At 40.2% G+C, this 22,438-nt stretch overlaps 3 protein-coding genes across 4 annotated transcripts in view; 1 reads left to right on the forward strand and 2 right to left on the reverse strand.

The window, feature by feature from the left end:
• Positions 1-22,438, reverse strand: part of begain (brain-enriched guanylate kinase-associated) — a 113,593-nt gene that overhangs the window by 70,001 nt on the left and 21,154 nt on the right. The gene's annotated exons all lie outside the window — the stretch shown is intronic.
• Positions 287-8,595, forward strand: dlk1 (delta like non-canonical Notch ligand 1). 2 transcript variants are annotated; one of them, XM_029460095.1, is made up of 7 exons: positions 287-428; positions 572-676; positions 851-930; positions 1,113-1,176; positions 1,688-1,818; positions 2,479-2,620; positions 6,072-8,595. In XM_029460095.1, exons 3-7 carry the CDS (start codon positions 879-881, stop codon positions 6,853-6,855), a joined length of 1,173 nt encoding a protein of 390 aa, XP_029315955.1. In that variant the 5' UTR covers positions 287-428; positions 572-676; positions 851-878; the 3' UTR covers positions 6,856-8,595. The 2 variants fall into 2 exon arrangements, with proteins under 2 accessions (XP_029315955.1, XP_029315954.1); XM_029460094.1 differs by having other exon boundaries at positions 572-586.
• dio3a (iodothyronine deiodinase 3a) lies at positions 13,579-14,963 on the reverse strand. Its single transcript, XM_029460096.1, has one exon. The coding sequence runs from the start codon at positions 14,903-14,905 to the stop codon at positions 14,120-14,122; it is 786 nt and encodes a 261-aa protein (XP_029315956.1). The 5' UTR covers positions 14,906-14,963; the 3' UTR covers positions 13,579-14,119.

Consider the following 22,438-nt stretch of genomic DNA (forward strand, 5'->3'; position numbering starts at 1 on the left):
TAGTGGAGTAGTTTCACATTGTAGTATTATTACTTTTACTTAGGTAGAGGATCTGAATAGTTCTCTCATGGCAGAGTAATAGAAGTGTTAATAACCTGCAGGTCGATTCTTTACTCCCCTGAAAGACTTTCCCAAAGGCATTGTGTGATGCATTTATAAAATGTTCTCTAAAACTACAGCCCTTCTCTCGCGGGGGTCAGACTGGTGCACACATTCTCTCTCATAAGGTGGGAGGAGCGTGTTTCACTGGGACTCCGCGCGATGCAGCAGTCCCGTCAAAACCTCCAGATCCTCCTCCAGCAAGCCGATCCACCCGTGCACCTGTCGTATCACTTTCAAAAGCGCGACGCTTGGATTAAAAAAAAGTCTAATCAAATCAATCAAATATGACCGAAGCCATTTGGAAACAGAGCGCCGGTGCAACATAGGTAAGGACACAAGATCATTTCAATTAAAAGAGGTTTTTGACATGAAAAATGTTTTGACTTTGAAATGAAATGGCTTTTCTCTTTCTCTTCTTCTTCTTCTTCTTCTTCTTCTGCTTGTGCGTAATGGATGCCTGTGGGAGCAGACGCATATGGTTCAGGTGCGTCAATTATAAGCTTATTATAGAAGAAAAGAATAACACAAAATTATATTCAGATTTGCAGTGTGATCTTCACTTTGATAAACTACGGTGTGTTACTCCAAAATGTTCCATATTTACAAAGCATCCCTCTGAATTCTCAATTTAAGGTGTCTTTTCCTGAAATGAACTTTTGCGTAATGTGATATCTTTAACATATAAACACATACATTCTTCACACAAAGAGAGCTCTTTTTGCGACTTAATACACTTTATATGTTGCAGGAAAAAAGGGGTCTTGCTCGCAATTACGATGCATCTCACAGCGGTGGTCTTAATTCTGGTCGTGTCAGGCATCGCCAAAGGTAATCTGAGATTTTAATTAGTCGACTGAGACAACTGACAGAGATGGCACATTTGAGTCGTGAAAAAAACTAACTATTAATTAAAGTATACCGGATGACTATTTGTATTGCTCGGAGTGTTTTTAATGTGTGCTTTGATTTTGGATGCAAACAGCTGCTGTCCCTTTGTTTCTGTCTCAAAGGTTGGGAATGCAGCGCAGGGTGCAACACAGAAAATGGGTTTTGTGAGAAGCCAGGGAAGTGCAGGTACTAAAACGACTCCAGATTCTTGTGTAGATGATAGCCTATGCCCTGTGGGATTTTGCAACCTTATTTCCATAAATCGCTGGAGCTGTGAATGTCCCTCCGTTAGATACATCCAATCACAATCCAGCCAACTGGAACCTTCTGAGTTTTTTTTCTACTGGATTTGTTTGGCACTTGTGTTGTGTTAAGTCAATTGCCAAATCAGCCCTTGGTTTAAACAGCATTGTTATCCTAACAGCCAGCTCAAAAGCTTCTGGTTGCAAAGCATGCCCAGTTTGAAATGTTTTTTTCTGGCAAAAGCTACTGTATGTACTCTTAAGCCAAAATTAATTTCATCTTTGTTTTTATTTGGGGAATTTAACCAATTATGCAGATAATGCAAACACAGCTTTAATATGTAATTTCACTTTAAAAGCATGCAGACTCTATGGGGACGAGAGCACGACTGCAAAGCGCTGTGGGTAGTATATTTATAGTTCACGATTGCTCCCTTTTTCCCTCTTTAAAAAAGGTGCAAACCAGGGTGGCAAGGAGAGAACTGTGACCATTGCGTGTCCTTCCCTGGCTGTCTGCACGGCACGTGTGAGAAGGCATGGCAGTGTGTCTGCGAGGAGGGCTGGGTTGGCAGCCTGTGTGACCAAGGTGAGTCTTATTAAGCTCCCCTAATACTCGTATCTCTGCCTCCTAACACTTCCTGACACACCAGAGGTCAGGGTGAGTCACAGAGCCCGGGGACACACTGGTTGCCACCGAATGAGGTCGGTGTCTGGAGAATATAGTTCACTGTGCAAAAATAATTATGGTTTAATGATGAGAAGCTGAAGCCACAAAATAACTGTGGAAATACACAGTATGCTGCTTTTGTGCTATTAAGCAAGACATATGAAAGCTCATCAGTGATGAGGCTGCAGAAATGTAAATGTTAAAGCGATCTAGAAGTCACATTTCCATTTCATATCCCTATTTAATTTAATGATCGCATGAAAATGATTATCTGCCCCTCAAGCAATAGAAGAAACAAAAGGAGAAGAGAGAGATGTTTTTGGCTTCGGGCTCAGTTTGACCTCCTTACACACAGTAAACGTCTTATTCTGTTGGAGCATATGAGCTGCTCGCCTGTGGAACATGGATGGTTATGTTCTCACTTTTGCTCTAGGTGACAAGATGCTGCGGTGGGGTATGTGAGTGTGAGAGTGGAAACAAAGGAGAGGAGGGAAAAACAGGCAGAGACAGGAAGTGGGAGAGAGAGCACACAAGATCTAAAAACAGCATGCTTGCTTTTTCTTTTCTTTTTTTCAACAGATACCCGCCTGTGCTCGTCCAGGCCTTGTGCTGGTAATGCCACCTGCATAGAGACAGGAGAGGGGGGATACTTGTGCATCTGTCCCCAAAGCTACGCTGGTGAAAGCTGCCACCTGAAAAGAGGACTGTGTCTCACAAATGGGTACCAGCACCTTTTCTTTGAGGTTTTAAGTAAAGGAATACTCCAATGCTTTGCAGCCTTATTTCCATTTGTTTATCAATAGGAGTTATAATCAATATCTCTGTCTGCAACATCTGTCACCTCACTTTGTATCGCCAAGGCAGCCAATCGAAACCATCCCACGCTGTGGCTCGTGTTTACCTGGCTCCTGGTATCAGGCAGTTAGCAGAGAAAATGTGGGATGTTCGTTTTTTTCTTTCTTTACTGCACAAACTGTACCCAATTCGGTTGTTGTGACTTGTAAGAGGCAAGAGGGTGTTAGCACATTTGTAAGCCAAGCAGAGACCAGAGAGTTTAAAACGAGTTCCCTGCAAACAAGAGTGTGCTACAATGTGGGAACTGGCAAGTTTCCAACTTTGTGAAGGAAAACTCCACTTTAACGGGGCTCCAGCTCATTTATTACTAGTCACAAAATCAACTTTACTCTGAGGACCGACTCTTCTGGTGTGTAGCTTTACAACACTGCATAACAAGGAGAGAACATGGTGTTGATAGTGAACAGTAGCAACAAAAAAATATACCTGCAAGCAGGTATATCAGGTCCAAAGCTCCTGACCCAACTTGGAACAAGAGGCTTTTAGAGCCTTTCACAGAAAACAGCTGCTGAGGCAAAAAAACGACGCTATGAGAGCGGTGAGAGGGAACCAAAAGTGTAAAGCTGGAACCAAACAGCTAAACAATGGGCTGAAAATCCATGAAGATCATTTTCTATCAACACATTGTTATTATATAATATCGATTATAGATAGTTTTAACATCAAAAAGTACAATGTACTGACCAAATTTAAAAATGTTGAGCCATGTAAAGTTAAGGATAATGTGATCGTCAGCCTTGGCATCATGTTGGTACATCCATTTAAAGTGACATTTGTAACTTTCTGCATGTTATGGCCAGCCTTTTCTTTCAGTCAGCAATTGCAAGACATTGCAAACAATAAAAGCAAAGTGTGGCTCCAATGGGCTTATATTGACAAAACAAACTTTCCTGCAGGCATGAATTTTCAAACACTTGAATCCTCTGATGTAGAGAACTCACTCTCCAGCTCCCTCCCGTCATAAATATACGGCAGCAGCCTTGTTGATGGAGCGCTCCTCTTGTTGTCAAGCAGACACCTTTATGCAGTAGCCACCTTTATGCAGTAGCCACCTTTATGCAGTAGCCGGTGGTGTGAAACTGGGCAGCATCATAAGCTGCATCCCAATTTTGGAGATCCTTTGAAGTCATCATTTCAAAATTGAAATAAAACATATTTCCTCAACTAGGCTGTCACATCACCAAAGCTTCTCTATACAGTACCAGAAATGCAGTCAGGAAAACTGATGCGATACATCTCTCAGTATCCCACAATCCACTGCTCCCCAGGCCATTGTGTAATCTCTCAGGCAGTCCGCATCTCCCATATATTGCCGTTACCTATTAACCAAGAATTTGCCCTCAGGTGTTGATAAATGCGCTTATAAATATAGCAAATGAACTAAACCAATCACTGTAAGAAGACACTGTCAAATGCACTTGGTCGTAGAAAGTTATATTTATTACTATTAGGTATTCCCAATTTGTGTCAAGAGGCTTTCGTAGCAGAGCTTCACAGATCAATACAAGTTATATGGATTTGAATATTTAATACTTAGTTGGTATGTTGTGCGGCATGTCTTCATTTTTTATACTGAAAAATTGAAGCTCATACTGTAGAATGTGTAATCATGAAGCTGTAAGTCTACCAAGTGAGCCACATTTATGTCATTGGAGGGCAAATTCCTGGAAATATTTGATCAAATGAGGAACACCTGAATGCGCCGCTGGTTTTGTCCTCATTTGGCAAGACGAGGCAGCAGGTTCAGACAGACATACAGGTCCTCTGAAGGACCCACCTTCATGGGTCGGGTCCTTTAAAGTATTCTTGAAGTACTGGAATTGGCACAGAGTTGAAGTGTGACAGAATCTCTAAATACAGCATTTGTACAGAGCTGTAAGACAATATATACTTCTAAACTGAAAAAAACCACATATTGAATGGGACAAAGCATCCACAACATAAGCAGTGGCTCATTCTTTTAAGCTGTAATTGCCTCATCGCTCGCCCATTACTGCTGACTTACAGACAGGCTTGATCGGTTCTCCTCCTGTCCATCAGATACACATGAAAGACTCTGTGGGGAGCGGGGACACAGCTAGCTGACACAGCCCTCCAGACTCTGAGACTCACCATGTTTGTTCTCTGTAAGGCAGCCTTGTTATTATTGAATAATACATTTAAAATACAATAGTCTACAGCTCAGTGTCATTTAACTGACAGCTCTCCTCATCCTCTCAAAAGAAAGAAATCATTTCATCTTACTATATTATTTACAATGAGATGAGTGGTGCTTCACTTGTATTCCAGGGGAATTCATCCCCATTATAAAGGCCTGCGTGATGTTTCATTAATCAGCTTCTCTTAAAAGCACCAGAAATGCCTAAAATGTTTGCAGAGCTATTACTCTTTTGACTCACAGACAGAATGTTAGTGACTTGTGTATTACACAAGCTACTATTAGAGATATTGATTGTTTTTATCCAGGCATTTTAATCAGTGCACTTAGTTTGTGAAGCACAGCACCATTGATCAGATATGCTGCACATGTGGGTGCAGGAACATTATTGCAGAGACTTCTTTTATATCTTGTTACTAACTTACTGGTACAGATTTTTCATTTGCAGAAGATAAGCTTCTGGAGGTTTTTCATTAGGGCTGGGAGAAATGACTGAAATCCACATGAACAGAGCTGAAACGAGCAACAGCAATTCATTGAATCGATAAATTAAGTCACGCATGAAGAAAAAATGTCCAATATTTTGTAGTGAAGTCAGTTGTAAGGACTTGCTGCTTATCTTTGTTGCATGATATAGAACATTTAATATTTTTTAGGGTTTAGAGTAGACTGTTGCAAAAATGTGCACTTTGATTACATCACCCTGGGTCTTTCTGACATTTTAAAGACCCAACGAGTTATCAATTAATCGAGAAAATAATCTCATTATTATTCAATAAAGAAAATATTGACGTACATTTAAAATTGTGGAGGATATCAACACACTAAAGCTTAAGGCACATTTTCATTGTGGTCAAGAGAAAGCATTAAATGACACATCTTCAAGTCAGGTAAGACGAAAACATGGCGGAGGTAAAATATAACAAATGACCCCATGACACTCCCCTGGGGGACCCCGCAAATTATGTATTTATCTTTAGAATGCCCCATTAACATACACTTTATGAACTCGACCTGTAAAATTGGATTAGACAACTGCATCACTAATTGCTGTTTTATAACAACGGGATAAAATATGCTGCAGTAAAGCTGTGCGTTACTTCATGGCGTGCTTTATTTCCCCTGCTGCTCAGTCATATTGTGTTGCTCTGTCCTCCAGCTCTCCTTGTCAGAACGGAGGCACATGCACGGATGCTGATGGCTCAGCAGGTTACTGTTTATGTCCCTCTGGATTTTCTGGAGACTTCTGTGAGATCAGCATTGACAGCTGCCAGCCTAACCCTTGCCTCAACGGTGGCAACTGCACAAACCACGGCCTGGCCTTCACATGTGTCTGTCCGCTCGGCTTCACTGGTTTCACTTGTAATGACACCAGCAGCCTCTCTCCCTGCGCCGGCAGACCCTGTGCCAACAGGGGCACCTGCGTTGGTCAACCTGATGGATACTTCCGGTGCGTTTGCCAGAAATGGTTTACAGGTCCAACATGTTCCTTGCAGCACAGACCGAAGGGCAGGGCCAAGCCGGTTGGCGCCAGGCCTGTGGACCACAGAGTGTTTGCGCTGACTCCACAGCACTACTCTCTTCCTGCTCACACCTTCCACAAGCTTCTCAGACCGTCTGAGAGAGACCTGCTCAAGATCACCCTAAAGGAGACCGTCCACTCCCCCGGGATCCTCGTCACCCACGGTCAGCTCGTCTGTTTCGGCATGCTGGCCCTTCTCACCTGCATGGTGATCCTGGGCACTACAGGCATTGTGTTTTTTGGTCGCTGTGAGGCGTGGCTGGCCAATGCCAAGTACAGCCAGCTTGTTCGGCAGCAAAGGGAACACCTGCTGAGAGAGGCAGGTAGTGCGAGCCAGGAGGAGCACGAGCACTCAGTGAATATCATCCTCCCAGAGAAGATTAGACTCACCAGCTTTGGGAGACACTACACCTCCATCTGATTAAATCATGTCTGCCTCTTCCCCTCTGCCTCTGGAAGGAGTTGAATATAAATGTCTAAAAAAAAGAAAAGGCATGGAAGAAATACTATAACTGTTGTACAGTTGTGTTAATAAAGTGAGAGATACTGGACTACAACAGAATATATTTGAATGTATAGTCTACTGGAATAGGTGAACAGCTATGACACTGGATTGTAAATGGACTTTTTATTGTACTGTTGAAAACTACCCAATAAAAATGTATGGAGTTATAAAAGATGTTCTACCGTGATGGCTGGTAAAAATATGTCATTGTGATGTATTTAAGTTTTTTGACTTCCCAATCATGGCTCAACCACATTGTATCATGTTGATTTGGAAAACAATAATGGGGATAATAATAACATAGCAGATAGACCACTTTTCTTTCAGTATTTATCATTGATTTTTAAATAATCAAATTGTTATCAGATTTTCTTACCCCGACTCTGGGCTGCAATGATTTATCAACAACAGAAAATTCATCAGCACTACCTGATTAAGTTTCTCAAATGTGTCAATCTTTGTCCGATGTGATAGTAAACTCAATATATTTGGCTGTCGAATAAAACAAGATATCGCAATAGACCACTTCAGGCTGAGGGATATCTTAACAGGTGTGTTTCTGTGTTTTTCACTATTTTCTGATGAGAAAATAATTAGCAAATTAATAAACAATGAATCATTAGTTGCAGCCCTAACCATCTCCATGCAGCATATTGTGAATTTGTCATTTTATACCTAAAATAGATGTTGTGATTTGTACAGTATGTGGAATTAAAATGTGTAATTAGATATTTCCAGCTGTACTGTCATATCCTGCAGGTCACTACAGAGCTATATCATTTCCATGTAAAAGGTAATTATTGTACAGTATGTACCTGGAGGTAATATCGCTTTCCCAAATACCATCTCCCTGCAGATGTATTACTTTAAATGTTGTTGTTAAAGGTATATAGTAGATGTGAAATGTTTTTTCACAGTTCCTCAAGAAATGCCACTTTCTATTTCCATCACCCATTTGTATCCAATGCCATGAATACCTTCACATCTTCGCCTATTGATCAGTCTCACACTCATTTACAGTGTCTCAGAGGTTTTTAGATTTTCCTTCTTACCACCAGTGTTGGAATTTCACAGGCCATGCACCATTTATCTCTAAGCCCAGAAATCAATACTTGTAACATCTGTTAAATGTTATTGGTTTGTCTCATCATGCATGAGATGGACACCCACTACTGATGCAGGGAGACGTGTTTTCATGAATACTGAATGTATGGAAAACATATGTATGTACCCAGTAAAGATATAGTTAAACATGTAAAGCATATTTAATGGGAAATATTCAAATGAAATAACTGCTGATATGGAGATTACTGTGCAGTTTTGGATTGGGTCGTTTCTCTACACTCTCACAATGACGAAGCCCATTTAAACCCCATTCAGCCTGTGACGAGATGTTGTTAATGTGTTGGGATTTATCACAATCCTCAAAACAAAGTGGTTATCTTGTGCTCACATCATAACAGAGTTGCATTTCAAATTGTGTATTACATTAGATAATATTCTAATGATTTACAAGTGGCATTTCTACAAGGGGGCAGTGACTGCAGCTGTGTACTTATCAGTATGTGTTCCAGTCTGGGATTAATCACTGTTGTGCTTTGGCCAGATAATGTTTCGTTGTCGGTTCATTGCTTTTAAATAAATATATAAAATCACCATCTTATTTTGTCTGTGTTGGTCCTATTCACGTCTTAAACATCACCAGGTGAATAGCAAGTGTATCTCTTTGACCTTCTGTTGACACAACAAGAGGTTTAAGAGAAGATCAGGTGCTTGGCAACGCTCATACGTCAGATGTTTCACAGCATGAGATCTAACTGATGGCCCACCACCTTCCTCTTCTGAAATCAGTGGAACATCTGCTCTCCTGCTCTGCGATGCTCAATTAATGACTCCCCAGGGCCGACTCACTGATTACCAACTGAATGATAACAGTGATTCTGTCAGCACTCCTCCTCTGTCTCTAATGGTATCACAGTTTGAGATAGCAGTCTCTGCCTCCACCTTGTGGTGCAATTTATCTACATCACCAGGACTTAAGCAATATTCTGCAATAAGCAAGATTGCCATAGAATCAGCTGAAAAGTAAAGTTGGGTAGGTGCATCTTTCACAAAGTTACAGCCTTTTTGATACTACAAAACAAGGATTTCGCCTATAAAAGTAATGAATCAAAATCTTAAAAAGGAAATGCTGGGAATTACATTGTCTCTAAACTATGTACAAGTCACATGTCATAATACTTTGGGGAAGGAGGTACAGTATGTTAGGGATTATGATAGTGAAAATAAATGTACTCACACTCGTTTCTTAGGCATTTTAGTTGATGAGAAATTAAATTGGGAAAAACCTACATTTTTATTTGTAACACAACTTTGAAGTGACTGGGTATCGTCAGAAAATGAAAAAGCTTTATAAAACATATCTTGTATATTAACTTTACACCTCCAATCTTCATAAACTTAGCTGCAAAAACGATTTATAAGACTGTTGAAGAAACTGAACATACACTGTATGACATACATATTCATCAGATACGTCTGTTCATATATAAATCTGTTCTTGACTTTTTCTTTACTGTCATAGTTTAGCAACTTCTTTAAAATTGAATTCCCACATTCATATAATACTAGATAAGTTGATATTCACCTTCCTTTTTACTTCACGTAACGTGGCAAGTACGCCCTCAGATATCGTGGTGTACGGGTGTCTCAATCACAAAAATGTGTTTATATTTCACTCTATATTAATTAATTAATTGATTTCAATTTGGCCAATGTATCCAGTTCACTAAATGGTGTTCCCTGCACATGCATTCTAATATATTATAGAGAACATATTGTATCAACCTCTCATTAAAACGTTGACGATGTTGGCTTTGGATTCCCGTGTGGACACATATTCAGAATGTCTTGAAGTCAGTAAAAGTGAGCGTCAGCAGTTCTTTTCCTTTCAAATCAATGCGTTGCAGCCTATAGAGAGCAGTGCAGACGTTTGTGTTTCTTTTGCCAAACGTGTTTCAGTCTTACATTGTGGTGTGAATCGTGTAGTCTCAGAGTATGACCACAAGGTGTCATCCATCTAAAAGGAGACAGACGAGTCTGTAGTCAGGGGAGCAGCGTGAACAGATGCATTTCACTGCACTGAAAACTCAAGTTAATTGTGAGTACTTGACTGTTTTTACACATTTAGAATGAGCATGAACGCCAATATTCAATGACATATCTGAGTAGTAGTAGAGAAGTAGCTGAACAAAAATATAATTTTATACTAATATTATATTTTTTAAAAACAAGATATTTTGTATAAAAATAACAGTATATCATTACATCATGTGAAAACAGCTGATGTTAAAAGCAGTGTTTCCCAGTTTCTATTTCACTGGTCGTTTCCCCTGAAACAACACAGAACATTACAGGGGTCCTGTCCCACATAACAAATCACTTTGTCGCAGCACTAGTTCAGTTCACCTTTTTTTTCGTGACAATCTCTGTTTTTTTCCCTCTGCGCTTATTCAAACACGTTTCACTCCAGACTGAACTTTATTGGAAAATGACTCCTGCTGTGTTAATGCATGTCCATGACCTATAAAAGCTAGCCTTAAAAGTCCCTGACCGTCCAATACTTTTGAATATCTGGCAGCAGTTATATAAGTTAGGAGTTAAAACTGAATTTAAATCAGTATGGATTGCATATGGATTACAATCTTTTCTTGATGCTACAACTTGACACTACTCTTACGGCAGATAATTCAGGCAAATGTGACAATGCTGTAACAAATGCTCCATTAGGTTCCCGAATAAACATTCCTAACAAAACTTTCACTTCTCGTCGTGTCTGTATTCCTGGAAAATGTCTCGAGTGAAACTAAGACTGGCCTCCTTAGTTTTGAAATGAGAGTTTATCTACATCAGTATAAAGAAGGTTGTTTAGAGCATTGGTTAAATGTTTACATGTCAAACCTGAATCACAAAGGTTTAACTGAAACATTTTAGTGTGCTGAGGCTCCAGCTCCCCACCCCCAGACATTCATTTTGTGGAGTTATGACCCTGGGGGCCCTGGGGAGAGAGGGGCCCTCTCAGCAACCCACCTCAGCAGACCCATTCTGCTCCCTCCAAGTCATAAAGTAAAACAGAACAGCAAAAGTTAAATATCTCCCCCCAGCCTGAGACATTTAACTCTTTGTTCCCGTCCGCATCTCCACTGACTGAACTTAACTCCCATGGAAAAATCGCACATGGAAGGAATCCAGATTTAAAGAATTTCCAATGGGGGGTTGTCCTTTTCTGGACACACTGCAAGATACATTTCCTTTAGGCAGGTACCCCTCAGTCAACCGTCAGTTCCACATGAATTATGTAGGTTGATGTGTTAAATGTTTTCCAGATGAGCAGGAAAGTACAAGGTCACAGTAAAGCCCCTGTAGTCAGACCAGCAACGTAGTATGTTCTTATGGGATGTCTACTTGTTACCCCGTTGTTTTCTGCACATCTATCGTCTAAGATCAGTTCAATGACGGTGATATGTTTTATTGGGAAATATTTTGGAGCCAGGAGGTCAAATGAGCTATTCATTTGCAAGAAATAAAAACAAAGATTAGAAAAAAAGTCTGAAAAAAAAAATAGAAATGTATGTAGCTTCATCTCTCTCCACTTTCCTACCCTCAATCGTCTTGTGTGCGGCTGAAACTAACAATCTATCAATCAAGGTGATGTTTTGTTTGATCATACTCCAAAATCAAATGATATTTATAGCAATTTATAAAGATATAACAAAGAGAAAAACAAAAAATATTTAAAACGTAGGTACTGGAAATGTCTGCATCTACAAACAAAAGTACCAAGGAACCGGTTGACTTGTTCATGCTTGTTGCTGTGTTGTCCAACAACACATTCCCTCATGTGTGGACATAATGTGTTGTGGACATAATGTGTCGAGGACATAATGTGGAGTGAGTATGTGAATTGGCTGCAGAAGCTGAGATTTATAACTGTTGGGACAACACAAACACAAAGTCCTGATGGCCAAGGACTGGAAAAAAATTGAATGTTTTCAGTGCCACAGCTCCGATCTGAAGGGAAACACAGATCTCGTTGTCCCGACAACAAAAGCATTCTCTCATTTCAGGCGACTTTATTACAACCACTTATTTAAAAAAAAGTGATGTTTATAGCTATAACTAAAATTTATTTCAAAGCCATGATTTATAAGCAAGTTTTTCTGGTAAACTTACGCACTTCAGCCACAATGAGCATCATTGTGTTGTCACTAGATTTACATTTCTAAAACCCTGTTGTGATGTACTGCAGTGATTTATGGCCTAGTTGTAACTTTACTTTATAATCCAAAGTTGAATATGATTAATGATGCTATGTAAGCTGGAGACACAGGAAACCAAAGCATCTGACAAGATGTTGCTTCATATACAGGTTGTGTCAGCATTATCATCTGGTTTCCTGAGTCATCTGAGGTCCCCTCCTACCCCCATTCCCTTGTGTCTTCATCACATCGTGATTCGTATCTGAAGACTCTGAGGGGATTTTTTTCTTCACTTTTAGATCACAAAGTTGAATTAAATCATTTTCCAGGAAAACTACAAACAATTTTTTGCACATTTAGCAACATGGTGATTTTCATGGTATTTATATGTGTATATTTTCAGATAAGCTGAAGGCTCATGGAGGCAATAATGCAGCATTAACTCCGTACAGAGAGTTACAGATAGTTCAGTGTGTATGTTGCTAACACTAAATGCCTTCACGCCTAACACTGTTTTCTGCTCTGGGATGGGTGTGCTAAGCCCTGAAAACATGCATGTGTTTAGACCCTTACAGGTGGATATATCACTCTGCATAATAGGATCAAGTGTGATTATCCTCATTTAATTGTGAGAGGTCAAAGGCTTAGGAAGGGGCTGTGGAGAACAAAGCGAGGCTATTTCACAACAGTGTTAACCAAGGATTTGTAGTCACTATCTAAACAGTTTTAAAGGTGCCTGCCCACTAAGTAGACATACAATAATTCAACCTCTTTCACAGAGACCAAATGTGTTTGCAGGACATAGTTGATTCTAGAAAATAACTTGAGCATTTACTGTGTGAGTTACTACTGACCCAGAAAAGAAAAGAAGTAAATATTTTGAAGAAAATTACGAAAAATCTAAAAGTTCTGCCAAAATAAGACAATGTTCTCCAAAAGCAAAAGTTTGCAGATCTATGTTGCTCTTCATTTTGAGAATACATTGGTTTTAGTTGTGAATCACACATATCCTGCATTAAAACTGCTGCTTTTACAGAGTATTTATGTTTGGAGCTTTTGGGAAATCTTATCATTTTTTAATTGATTTCCTATTTTCTGCTTCTCCATACCAATTTCAGCGGCTGCACTTCAGAAAAGAGATTTCTGGAGGAATTCATGAGAGGCCTGTTGTGCTTTATTGTGCAGGAAATTGAACATTCATCCTTTTGTCTTCTTACTATAAAAAACAAATTACTGTAAAATCTATGCACAGCATGACGTTATTGCAAAAAGAGAATAAGAGGAAGACTCACCAGCTACCCCACGTTGCATGCAAACCACAGTGATGCAACTTACACAATAAAAGTGTTTAGTTTGAAATAAAATAGGCCTGCAATAAAGGAGTAGATCAAAGCATTTTATTGTATGAAAAATATATCCATAAAACGGAACAATATGTACAAAGTAGTCGCGCCATGCGGGGCAGAAAGCAGCACCTTCACCATGATCTCCAGTATGAAAAACATCAGTATCGGTTCTCTGGATTGAGCCCGTTTAAAAACCGACCGTCACTATATACTGACGATCACAGTGATGCGCACATCTCTTCCCGACTGGTTCATTAAAGGCGCATTTACACGAGGAGAAGAAATAAAAACTTTTGACACACAAAATACTTTTGTTCACAAACAATGTTCAAAAAAACTAACCTTTTTGTCGGTGGATCCTAACAGGATGTCTAGATGTCCAAAATGACATGAAGGAGCCTACTGTAGTGCATCCTACAATGTTGAACAAATTACTTTGATCCATCCATATAAAAAATAAATACACTTAAAACCATTATTGGCGGAGAAAAAACTATCTAATTGGAGTTATAATACTGAAAAGTATGCAGCTTTTTTTGTTTTCGTTATAGCAGCTCTACAAAGATCAGAATTAATCTACACATTAATAACTAGATTGTTGAATTTCTTCAGCGTTTCTCTGTATTGATCCAGCCAGTCTCTGAGCTCAGTGATCCGATACCCCTCAGGTCCTCTGCCACCCTGGTAAACTATCTTTCCCTCCTGCAGTATATAAAGTCTGTCGAAATAGGCTCCGTACGCAGCGTTGGAGGAGTTTTCCATACTGTCTACCACGACCGGGCAGCCGGGCACCTCCAGGTGCATCAGCTGCGCAGCGTTCAGCCGGTCCTCCAGACACCGGTGTTTGGGGATCTGATAGGGCGCGTCAGTGCTCACCCAGCCGTCAGAGGGATGCGCTTCCTCGATGTACACAACTACAGAGTCTGCTATATCTGCGTTCTGCTGCACGACTCCCTGGAAAGCCTTCAGACGCGCCATGAACGGTGGTCAGGTGCAGCTCCCAAAGTTGAGGATGAGCGGTCTCTTATCTTTTGCGTAATCGAGGATGCGGCTGAGCTGCTGATCCTCCAGCTGAACAACTTCGGTGTTGGGCGCTCCGTGTCCGAGATGCGCTGCCTTCAGGAAATCCAGTTTATGGCCGTGCCATACTGCCTTGAGGGACTCTAGGCTGAAGAGACGATTTGAGTCCGATATGCACACTGGAGGATCGATGGCATCGCCCTGCTGCTCCTTCATCCTGAAGAAAACCCTTTTCCTTATGCATAAAAAGTCAAGCAGCCAAAACATGACTGCTGCCATTAGAAAACGAGGCAGCAAGACGAGACAGACTATTGCATTTTTAATGGATTTAATAGTATTCATTATCCCTTAGGAAAATTGCCCGAATGGTCTTGCGCTGTGCCACGATCTAGTGGGTTGAAGTTTGGTTACTTGCAACTTCCCCTCTTTTTATAGCACCGGCAGATTTGAATGAATCACACCCCGCCTCCAAACTGGGGCCGAGGCCTCACATGGTGGGGATTACCTTCTGTCAACTCCACAGTTTTGACTCTCAGCCAAAAACCAAGGGTGCAGGAAAGGGTGCAGCACAGCAGTGCGTTGTTTGGAGAGGATCGGTCATATTATTTTCAGACTGTTAAAATGAACGTTTTCAACCAAATGCTCATGATTGTGTACCCACTGAAATAGTTTCAATGTTCTCGCATATCATGGGTGTAAAGTTGGTGCTAGTGCAGACGATGCTGGAGCACATTTCGGCAGATGCTGACTGGCAACTCCACTTAAAGGACAGCCTGTAAATACAACGCCTGATCTACCAACACGTGAACAGTTGACATTTGTCTTTATGCAATGTCAAATCAGTTTACATGCACTGATGTTACTTCAAACGAGAGATATCAGTCACTGAGAAGTTATAATACACTTAAATTCAGAGGTGAATATGGAACATCTTTAATGCAACAGAAAATAAGTTTCAGAAAATATGAGGATCTTTCTATCTAATAAAGCAGTGAAAGGGATATATTCTTAAGATATCTTAAAGAAAGTTCTGAAATCTTTGAGGAAAAAATTTGAGGAAAAGTAAATTCTGTAACTTTCTAGAAAAAAAATTTCATGTGGAGATAATGCACTTCCTCAGGTGGTATAATGTGTCAAGTAAAGTAACATTACATAAAAAGAGACCCTCAAAACACACGACACATTAAGCTTCCCGTCTGTCGGAGTGAGAGTGGTTCTTTTGATGTGTTTGAAGAGCTGCCTTCTTCAAACCCATTCTTCTCAAAATACTTTCCTTTGAACTACTCAGAGCATCCACACAAAGTTGTACCTGCACCCCCAGACATTTTTCCACAATGCCTTAAATATTCTCTGGCCAGCAATTGCCATGACAATGTATCATAAAACATCTGCTAAATATCTGTGCAGCCTCTTACTGCTTCTGGGAGCTTCTGGCAACAGATCATCTAACACACCAGGGTTAACGGACTGAGCTACATGTATTGGCATTTTGAGACCCTTGATCAAATAGTTGTAAAGTTGTCTGACATCAACAAGAACAAATAAAATGTGTGAACGACTATGTTCAAAAACAAGTTATGGGTGAAGAAATCTCTGTACAACAGCCAACTCAGAGCCTAAAGTTGACAGACCGCACAGTTTTTCTTGTTTCGTAATAAAAGGAACATATAAATAAACACAAGAGTTGGTGGTTATAAAAAGAAGAGTGCAGATAACCTGATACAGAACATCATGTACAGTGGCTCAATGACAGTTGACCTTAAATTAACTTTAAGGAATTGGATTAATAAAAGGTTGGCAATTTTCATAAAGATTTCCTCTGTAGTCTACCTAATTTTAGGTACATTTCAAATGTAGGAACCTTTTCAGATTTCCAGGATTGCAGCAGTGGCTTTCTGGTTAACAATGTTGGAAGGGAGGATGAGCCTCATATCTAGTCTTCACGCTGTCTGGTTCCACAGTCCCAAACAGCTCACTACTAAGAGTGGGGCTGGATCAAATGCCCTGTTAAAAGCCTTAGCAAATAAATTAAGCATGAACGCCAAAATGATTGTCATTTATAACATGACTGCACAGTTGAGACAGGATGTGGAGTGATGAGGTCTTGAGCATCCCATAAGAGTTACAGCTTTTCAGTCTGCTGCACCTTATTAAATGATCGCAGGGAAATTCACAGTGAGCAGATGGCTGCTCTCTTATTTGTCAAGAGAAAGAAGAAATACACAAGTCACACAAATGACAAGATTAGGCAGTCATAGTGAAGATTACCCACGAATGCTCTAATATTACGTTGTACACCTGTTGAGCACCGACTCTGGTCCAATGAATTCAGCTTGTCAACATCAACACTAACTTAAGAGTTTCAGCAATCAGAAACTATAGAAACAAGCATTTGAGAAATATTATATGAAACCTTGTTCAAGGCAACTGCCAGACACTTTAGAAAGCGCTGCTCTCTGCAGGGAGCCTACATACAAAACACCCGTTAGAATCCACCCACAGAAGTAAACACAACTTCACAAGATACATGTATAACAAGGCCACCAACTCATTACCAAAGGAAAAGCTAAGAAAGGGGCTAAAAGCATCTTCTCACAGCAATATTGCACAGCAAAGAAGATCGTTCACACATTATAGCCTGAAGTACACTGTACACTTCTGCTGGTGCATGTGAGTTTAAGGAAGTCTAAAACCTATAAAGATACAATGAAGATATTTTAAAAATATATAAATGAGAACTGAATCAGACCATGATTTTTAAAGATTCTTTTTTAAATTAATTTGAAGGGGACAACTGTAATATTACACCAATTATAAAATACAAATTTAAATCAAATCATTTTGGCTTTAGAAATAATTCTAATTAAACACTATTAATAGCAATTACTGAATCAAAACGGTTCCTTTCTCTGCAAGGATTGAAAATCTGCATATTACATTACCAGTACTTCTGTTACTGCAATGCTGCCACTGTGAGTAACATTAATATTACGACTACTACTACTGCTGCTACTACTACTACTAAGATTTGGAGGGATGAAACCCTCTTTTAATGGTCACACATGCAGAGCACACAGCACACAGTGAAATTTGTTCTCTGCTCTTAACCCATCCTAGTACCAGGAGTCTAGTAGGAGCAGTGGGAAGCTCATAGGACAGCTCCCGGGGAGATGTCCTATGAGCTTCCCACTGCTCCTACTAGACTCCTGGGAGTGAGGGGGGATGTCTGGTGCCTTGCTCAAGGGCCACGGCACCACAGCAGGGCAGGAGGTGAACTGGGACCTCTCCAAGTAGCAGTCATATTCCATTTTTTAGGTCTGGTCGGTGACTTGAACCAGCAACCCTACGGCTCACAGTCCAAGCCCCTACTGACTGAGTCACTGCCGGACACTGCTACCACTACCGCTGCTATTGCTGCTGCTACTACTACTACCACCGCCACTACTGCTGCAGCTGCTACTGCTACTGCTACTACTACTACTACTACTACTACTACTACTGCCACTGCTGCTGCTGCTGCTACTGCTGCAGCTGCTAGTAGCAGCAGTAGCAGCTACAGCAGTAGTGGCAGTAGTAGTAGTAGTAGTAGTAGTAGCAGCTGCAGCAGTAGTGGCGGTGGTAGTGGCGGTGGCTACTGACTACTACTACTACGAGTGAAATGTGTGGTCAGCACTGTTCCAGCTAACTTCATTAAAGATTTCTCTTCAAATGTGTGAAATTATTTCATCTGCGAGTTAAAAATATATATATACAATAATAATATATATTCAATATAGCTGGAATTCAATAGATTTTTAGTGTTCGGCAACACTTCATCACACTTAACCAATAGAAACATATTTGGTCCCTTATTTGGGAATAAAGTTAAAACATGATTCTGGTGTATACTTTAATATACAATAATAACCACAGTTTGAATTGCACATTTATATAATAATATACTGTATTGGTAAATTGTTAATGAACCAAAAAAAAAAAAAAACTAAATTCATAAAGAAAAATATTAAGAATATAGCTCTTCCAATGAATCGGCAACTTGTTGTTTTTTTAAACCAGTGTTTCCCAACTCCTCTGAGACTGCAATGATTACACAGCTATAGATTACATTAATATGGTGATACATAGGATCACATATATCCTCATTACATACATGTTCACACAGAGATTAATGTTAATGAGTCAGTGTCGGGTCTTGTGTACTGGAGGGTGATTTGTTCAGCGTCTCTGCTTCCCAGGGATTCAACATCTGGACACAGATACGGGCAAAATACCATTCACTGGTCTGGTGTGATTATTCAGCAAAAGCATTCCAGGCCTAGTAAGCCTGGAACGCTTACTTGAATGCTAAATTTGACATATAGCCCATGGTATATTGGTTAAGCCCTAATCTCCTGTTACAGTAAATCCATGTCATATTTGACTGGAAACCAGACATTGAGGAAAGACGTCATTTGTCTGCAGCTCAGTCGCTTCGGTTTATCAGCATATTTATTAAGCCTATATGTTTCCCATAATACTGTCGTCATCATATTTTTTAACAATTGTCAAACTAATTTACTTAGATCATGGTCCTACTTTTAGACTCTATTATCAGATACATTGTATTATTGATTTGGCTGTTGTAACACTGCAAGTTAGGGACAATAAAGTCCAGGGGCTCTATCTACCCATCAGTACATTCATTTCCATCCTGGCTTATTTTAGTACTACTGTGTCAGGATTACTTTCTGTATCATTAGTTTTATGAATGATTAGTGCAGTAATGATCAGTCGGTTAATCAATTCAACAATATTGAAACAGCAATCGTAATTCATTAGTCAGGAAAAAATGCAAAACATTCACAGATTTATATAAACATATTGTTTGCCTTTACACATGATAAATGGGGACCCTTGCTAAAAATGTGTCTGGTGTGTTTCACTATAACTATTTGCTGCATGTGATGCCAGACTGCTGCTTTATGAGGGCAGCTCCTTTAGATTGGGAGAGAGAAAGATGACTGTTGTAGCTGTAATGAGTTGACTACGGCTGACTCAATCCCTCATTCCCTTTTTTCGGTAGACATTATAACGGATCTGTCGTCTTTTTGTCCTTCAGTTCTTTCACTGAGTCAGTTTCCCCCCTCCGTCCTCACCCCTCCTTTCTTGCCCGCATTGAAAATGTATTAACACTCTATTATCTAAACCCTCTTTACTTTCTCAAAGCGAAAAAACAGAAGTGTTTTGATGAGGGGAAAAAGGCTCACCTGCTGTGCCTAAATTTGCTTTGAGGAATTACTCTTTTGTTGTTTTGGCAGAAAACCAGAGATGTCTTCTAACCTGCTTACTTTTACCTCCTATAAACTTTGCTGGATTCTTGGCAGCCGTTACAGGTTCATCTGAGGACAATGCAGATCTGGGAAACAGCCCTTTTTCAGCTGCTTACTTATTGAGCACTGGTGGTGCTCCAGAAACCACAACTGATGGAATATCATAAAGACTAACCCACAAAACAGATTTATGATAAGTTTCGATGCTGGCTCCTTCTCTTTCAAGTCACCGATATCTCTCTTGTTGCACTGAATAGAATAGAGGATAAAAATCTACCTCTTCGCTATCCGCTTCACCTTCCACGACCCCGTCTAAATCAAAGAGCACTAGTGTTCACGCTCAACTTGAATGAACTGCTGTTGCCTGCCCTGTGGGCTGTTTGTATCTCAGCAACTGGTGAGCCAATGAGAAGTGGACTAAAATGTTATAATAATCCGTTTCATCTTGCTAGTCACATCACTCACGAGTCGATTCAAAGTAGCATCTTAGTTTGGACATTTCTTTCACTGACAGACCAACAAGCACAACCTATTAAAACCCCAACCACTAACAGCAGTACGTGGAGCTGTTAAACTAACCAGATATACAGAGAGGTACTTGAAGAAAGAGTAGTTTGAAAGCGAGAAAACGATTTTTAAATATATAAATGTTGTCCTTAAGCTACCTATTGTAGTCTGAAAGGTTGAGAATTGCACAATGTTTTTTTGAAAGTGTCACTTTCTGCGTGACTGTCAAAGTGTCACCGAACTGTAACATTATATCATTGGTGACTTAGATAGCATTGTGAAGTCTCTGTAGGGTAGCTTTAGGCTTCATGGTAGTGTTACAAACATAAAACCTGGTGAAATTTAACTGTCTGCCAGTCTGCTGTTAAACAAAACAGCACCTGTCTGAGCCAAATCTCAAAGAAACACTGACACCTGATCTGTTGTAGGTAAGACGGGGTCATCATTTCCTCTTGAAAACATTTGAATTAAATACAATTTTACAAGGAACAAAGAGATGTTGCAAATTTAAAATGTAAAATAGAAAAAAAAGAAAACATAAAAAAAGCTATATAAAAAGAAGCTGCTGTCGTACTTTAGACGTGGCATACAAAGTCAAGGGAAAGACACATGTGGGCACCAATAGACTTTCTCTAGGTCAGTTCCCAAACCTTTTCTGCAGCCCACAAGCCCCCCAACCCCAGGCCAGTGCAGAACCATACATCATTTATATTTAGCCTCGTCACGCCCCCCCTTTATAACTCCTGGGCCCCCCCTAGGAGGTGCACCCTCAGTGTGATTTGAAAATATTCAGCAGCTTTGTGCTCTTCTCTGGGCTTTATAGATCTATTTCATAAAACGTGCAGACAAAAGAAAAAAGGACCAACTGGAGGGAAATAACAGAAAAAAACTGGAGTTACTGGTGAGTTCTGATATCAATCAGAGTCTGGGGTGAACACACACGATTGAAACGTACATTGCTAGCTAGCTACAGCTAGTTTATCTCTACAGCCGCTAAATTGCCTGTTTGGGGGAATAAACACAGACTGTACAAAACATCCAACAGCCAAATACCGTCGTATAACACAAGGTTAAAATTCACTGCATTGCCTGCATGAGGCACAAGAGAGCCAGCATACACCCTGGTATTTATCATGCTGGCTCACTGTCATGGCTTAGTGGGACACTTGAATAGCAACATGCCATTCCTAACACCTGTGCATTTCCTGCTACAACTAGTTAAAAATGTATGCTGAGAAAAAAGTCTTGTAGGTGGCGCAGGTTGGACAATAAGTGCAGGTCTGAAGTTACTGGTGCTGCGGCTCCAGTTAGATATTTCGAATTGACCTAGATTCTGTTGGTTTGAATCAAAAACACTGTGTGTGTTCGTTTATTTCTAATCCTTTTTACTTATAATGTTGCTCAAGGCTCTAATACATTTAGTTCTGATGTTTTAAAGAATACCCAAACAAATACAGTATTAAAAACCACTGAGCAAGAAATGGATGATTGTCATTTTTAATTCCTCTGTAGGGAAAAAGAAAGAATGGTAAAGAACCTTTGGATTAAGCTATATGCAATTTATCTGTGACTACACCTCACTTTAAACCTGCAGTGCAATTCTTATTGTTATTCATCAAATTCACAAATATTTGCAAAACTATTCACAAAAGCTGGTCCGAATCTCCAAGATATTCTCTCAGCAGTTTGTGCGTTCCTGGCAAGTCGAGACACAATTTAACGTCTCAGGTTGTCTTGCCCTTATTTGCACTCCCAGCGTAATGATGATGGTGAGCCAGTCGGAGGATGTCCTCATGTGGCTTCTTTCACTGCTGCCTGTTTGAGCTTATTAGCGAGTGCCCGTCTGTACACTCATTGATGCCAGTCCTCAGGACAGATGGTGGCAAGACAGGGTGGGTGAGAAAACCTCTCTCACACTCACACTCCTCTCCTCTCGCTCTCTGCCTCTCTCTATCTGCCTCTCTCTCTCTGCCTCTATTTGTCTCTTCCACTCTGAAGCATCCACAGCTGCTGTGAACAATTTTCTTTATTGATCTTATTGTGTGGTCAATTTACGAGT

This window comes from Cottoperca gobio, chromosome 22, assembly GCF_900634415.1.
Source record: "Cottoperca gobio chromosome 22, fCotGob3.1, whole genome shotgun sequence".
Taxonomy (NCBI): Eukaryota; Metazoa; Chordata; class Actinopteri; order Perciformes; family Bovichtidae; genus Cottoperca; species Cottoperca gobio.

Excerpts from the sequence above, each read along its gene's own strand:
- dlk1 (XM_029460095.1), top strand. The coding sequence starts at position 879 with ATGCATCTCACAGCGGTGGTCTTAATTCTGGTCGTGTCAGGCATCGCC. Across the intron at positions 931-1,112 it reads CGTGTCAGGCATCGCCAAAG|GTTGGGAATGCAGCGCAGGG; the intron begins GTAATCTGAGAT and ends TCTGTCTCAAAG. Across the intron at positions 2,621-6,071 it reads GGACTGTGTCTCACAAATGG|CTCTCCTTGTCAGAACGGAG; the intron begins GTACCAGCACCT and ends TCTGTCCTCCAG.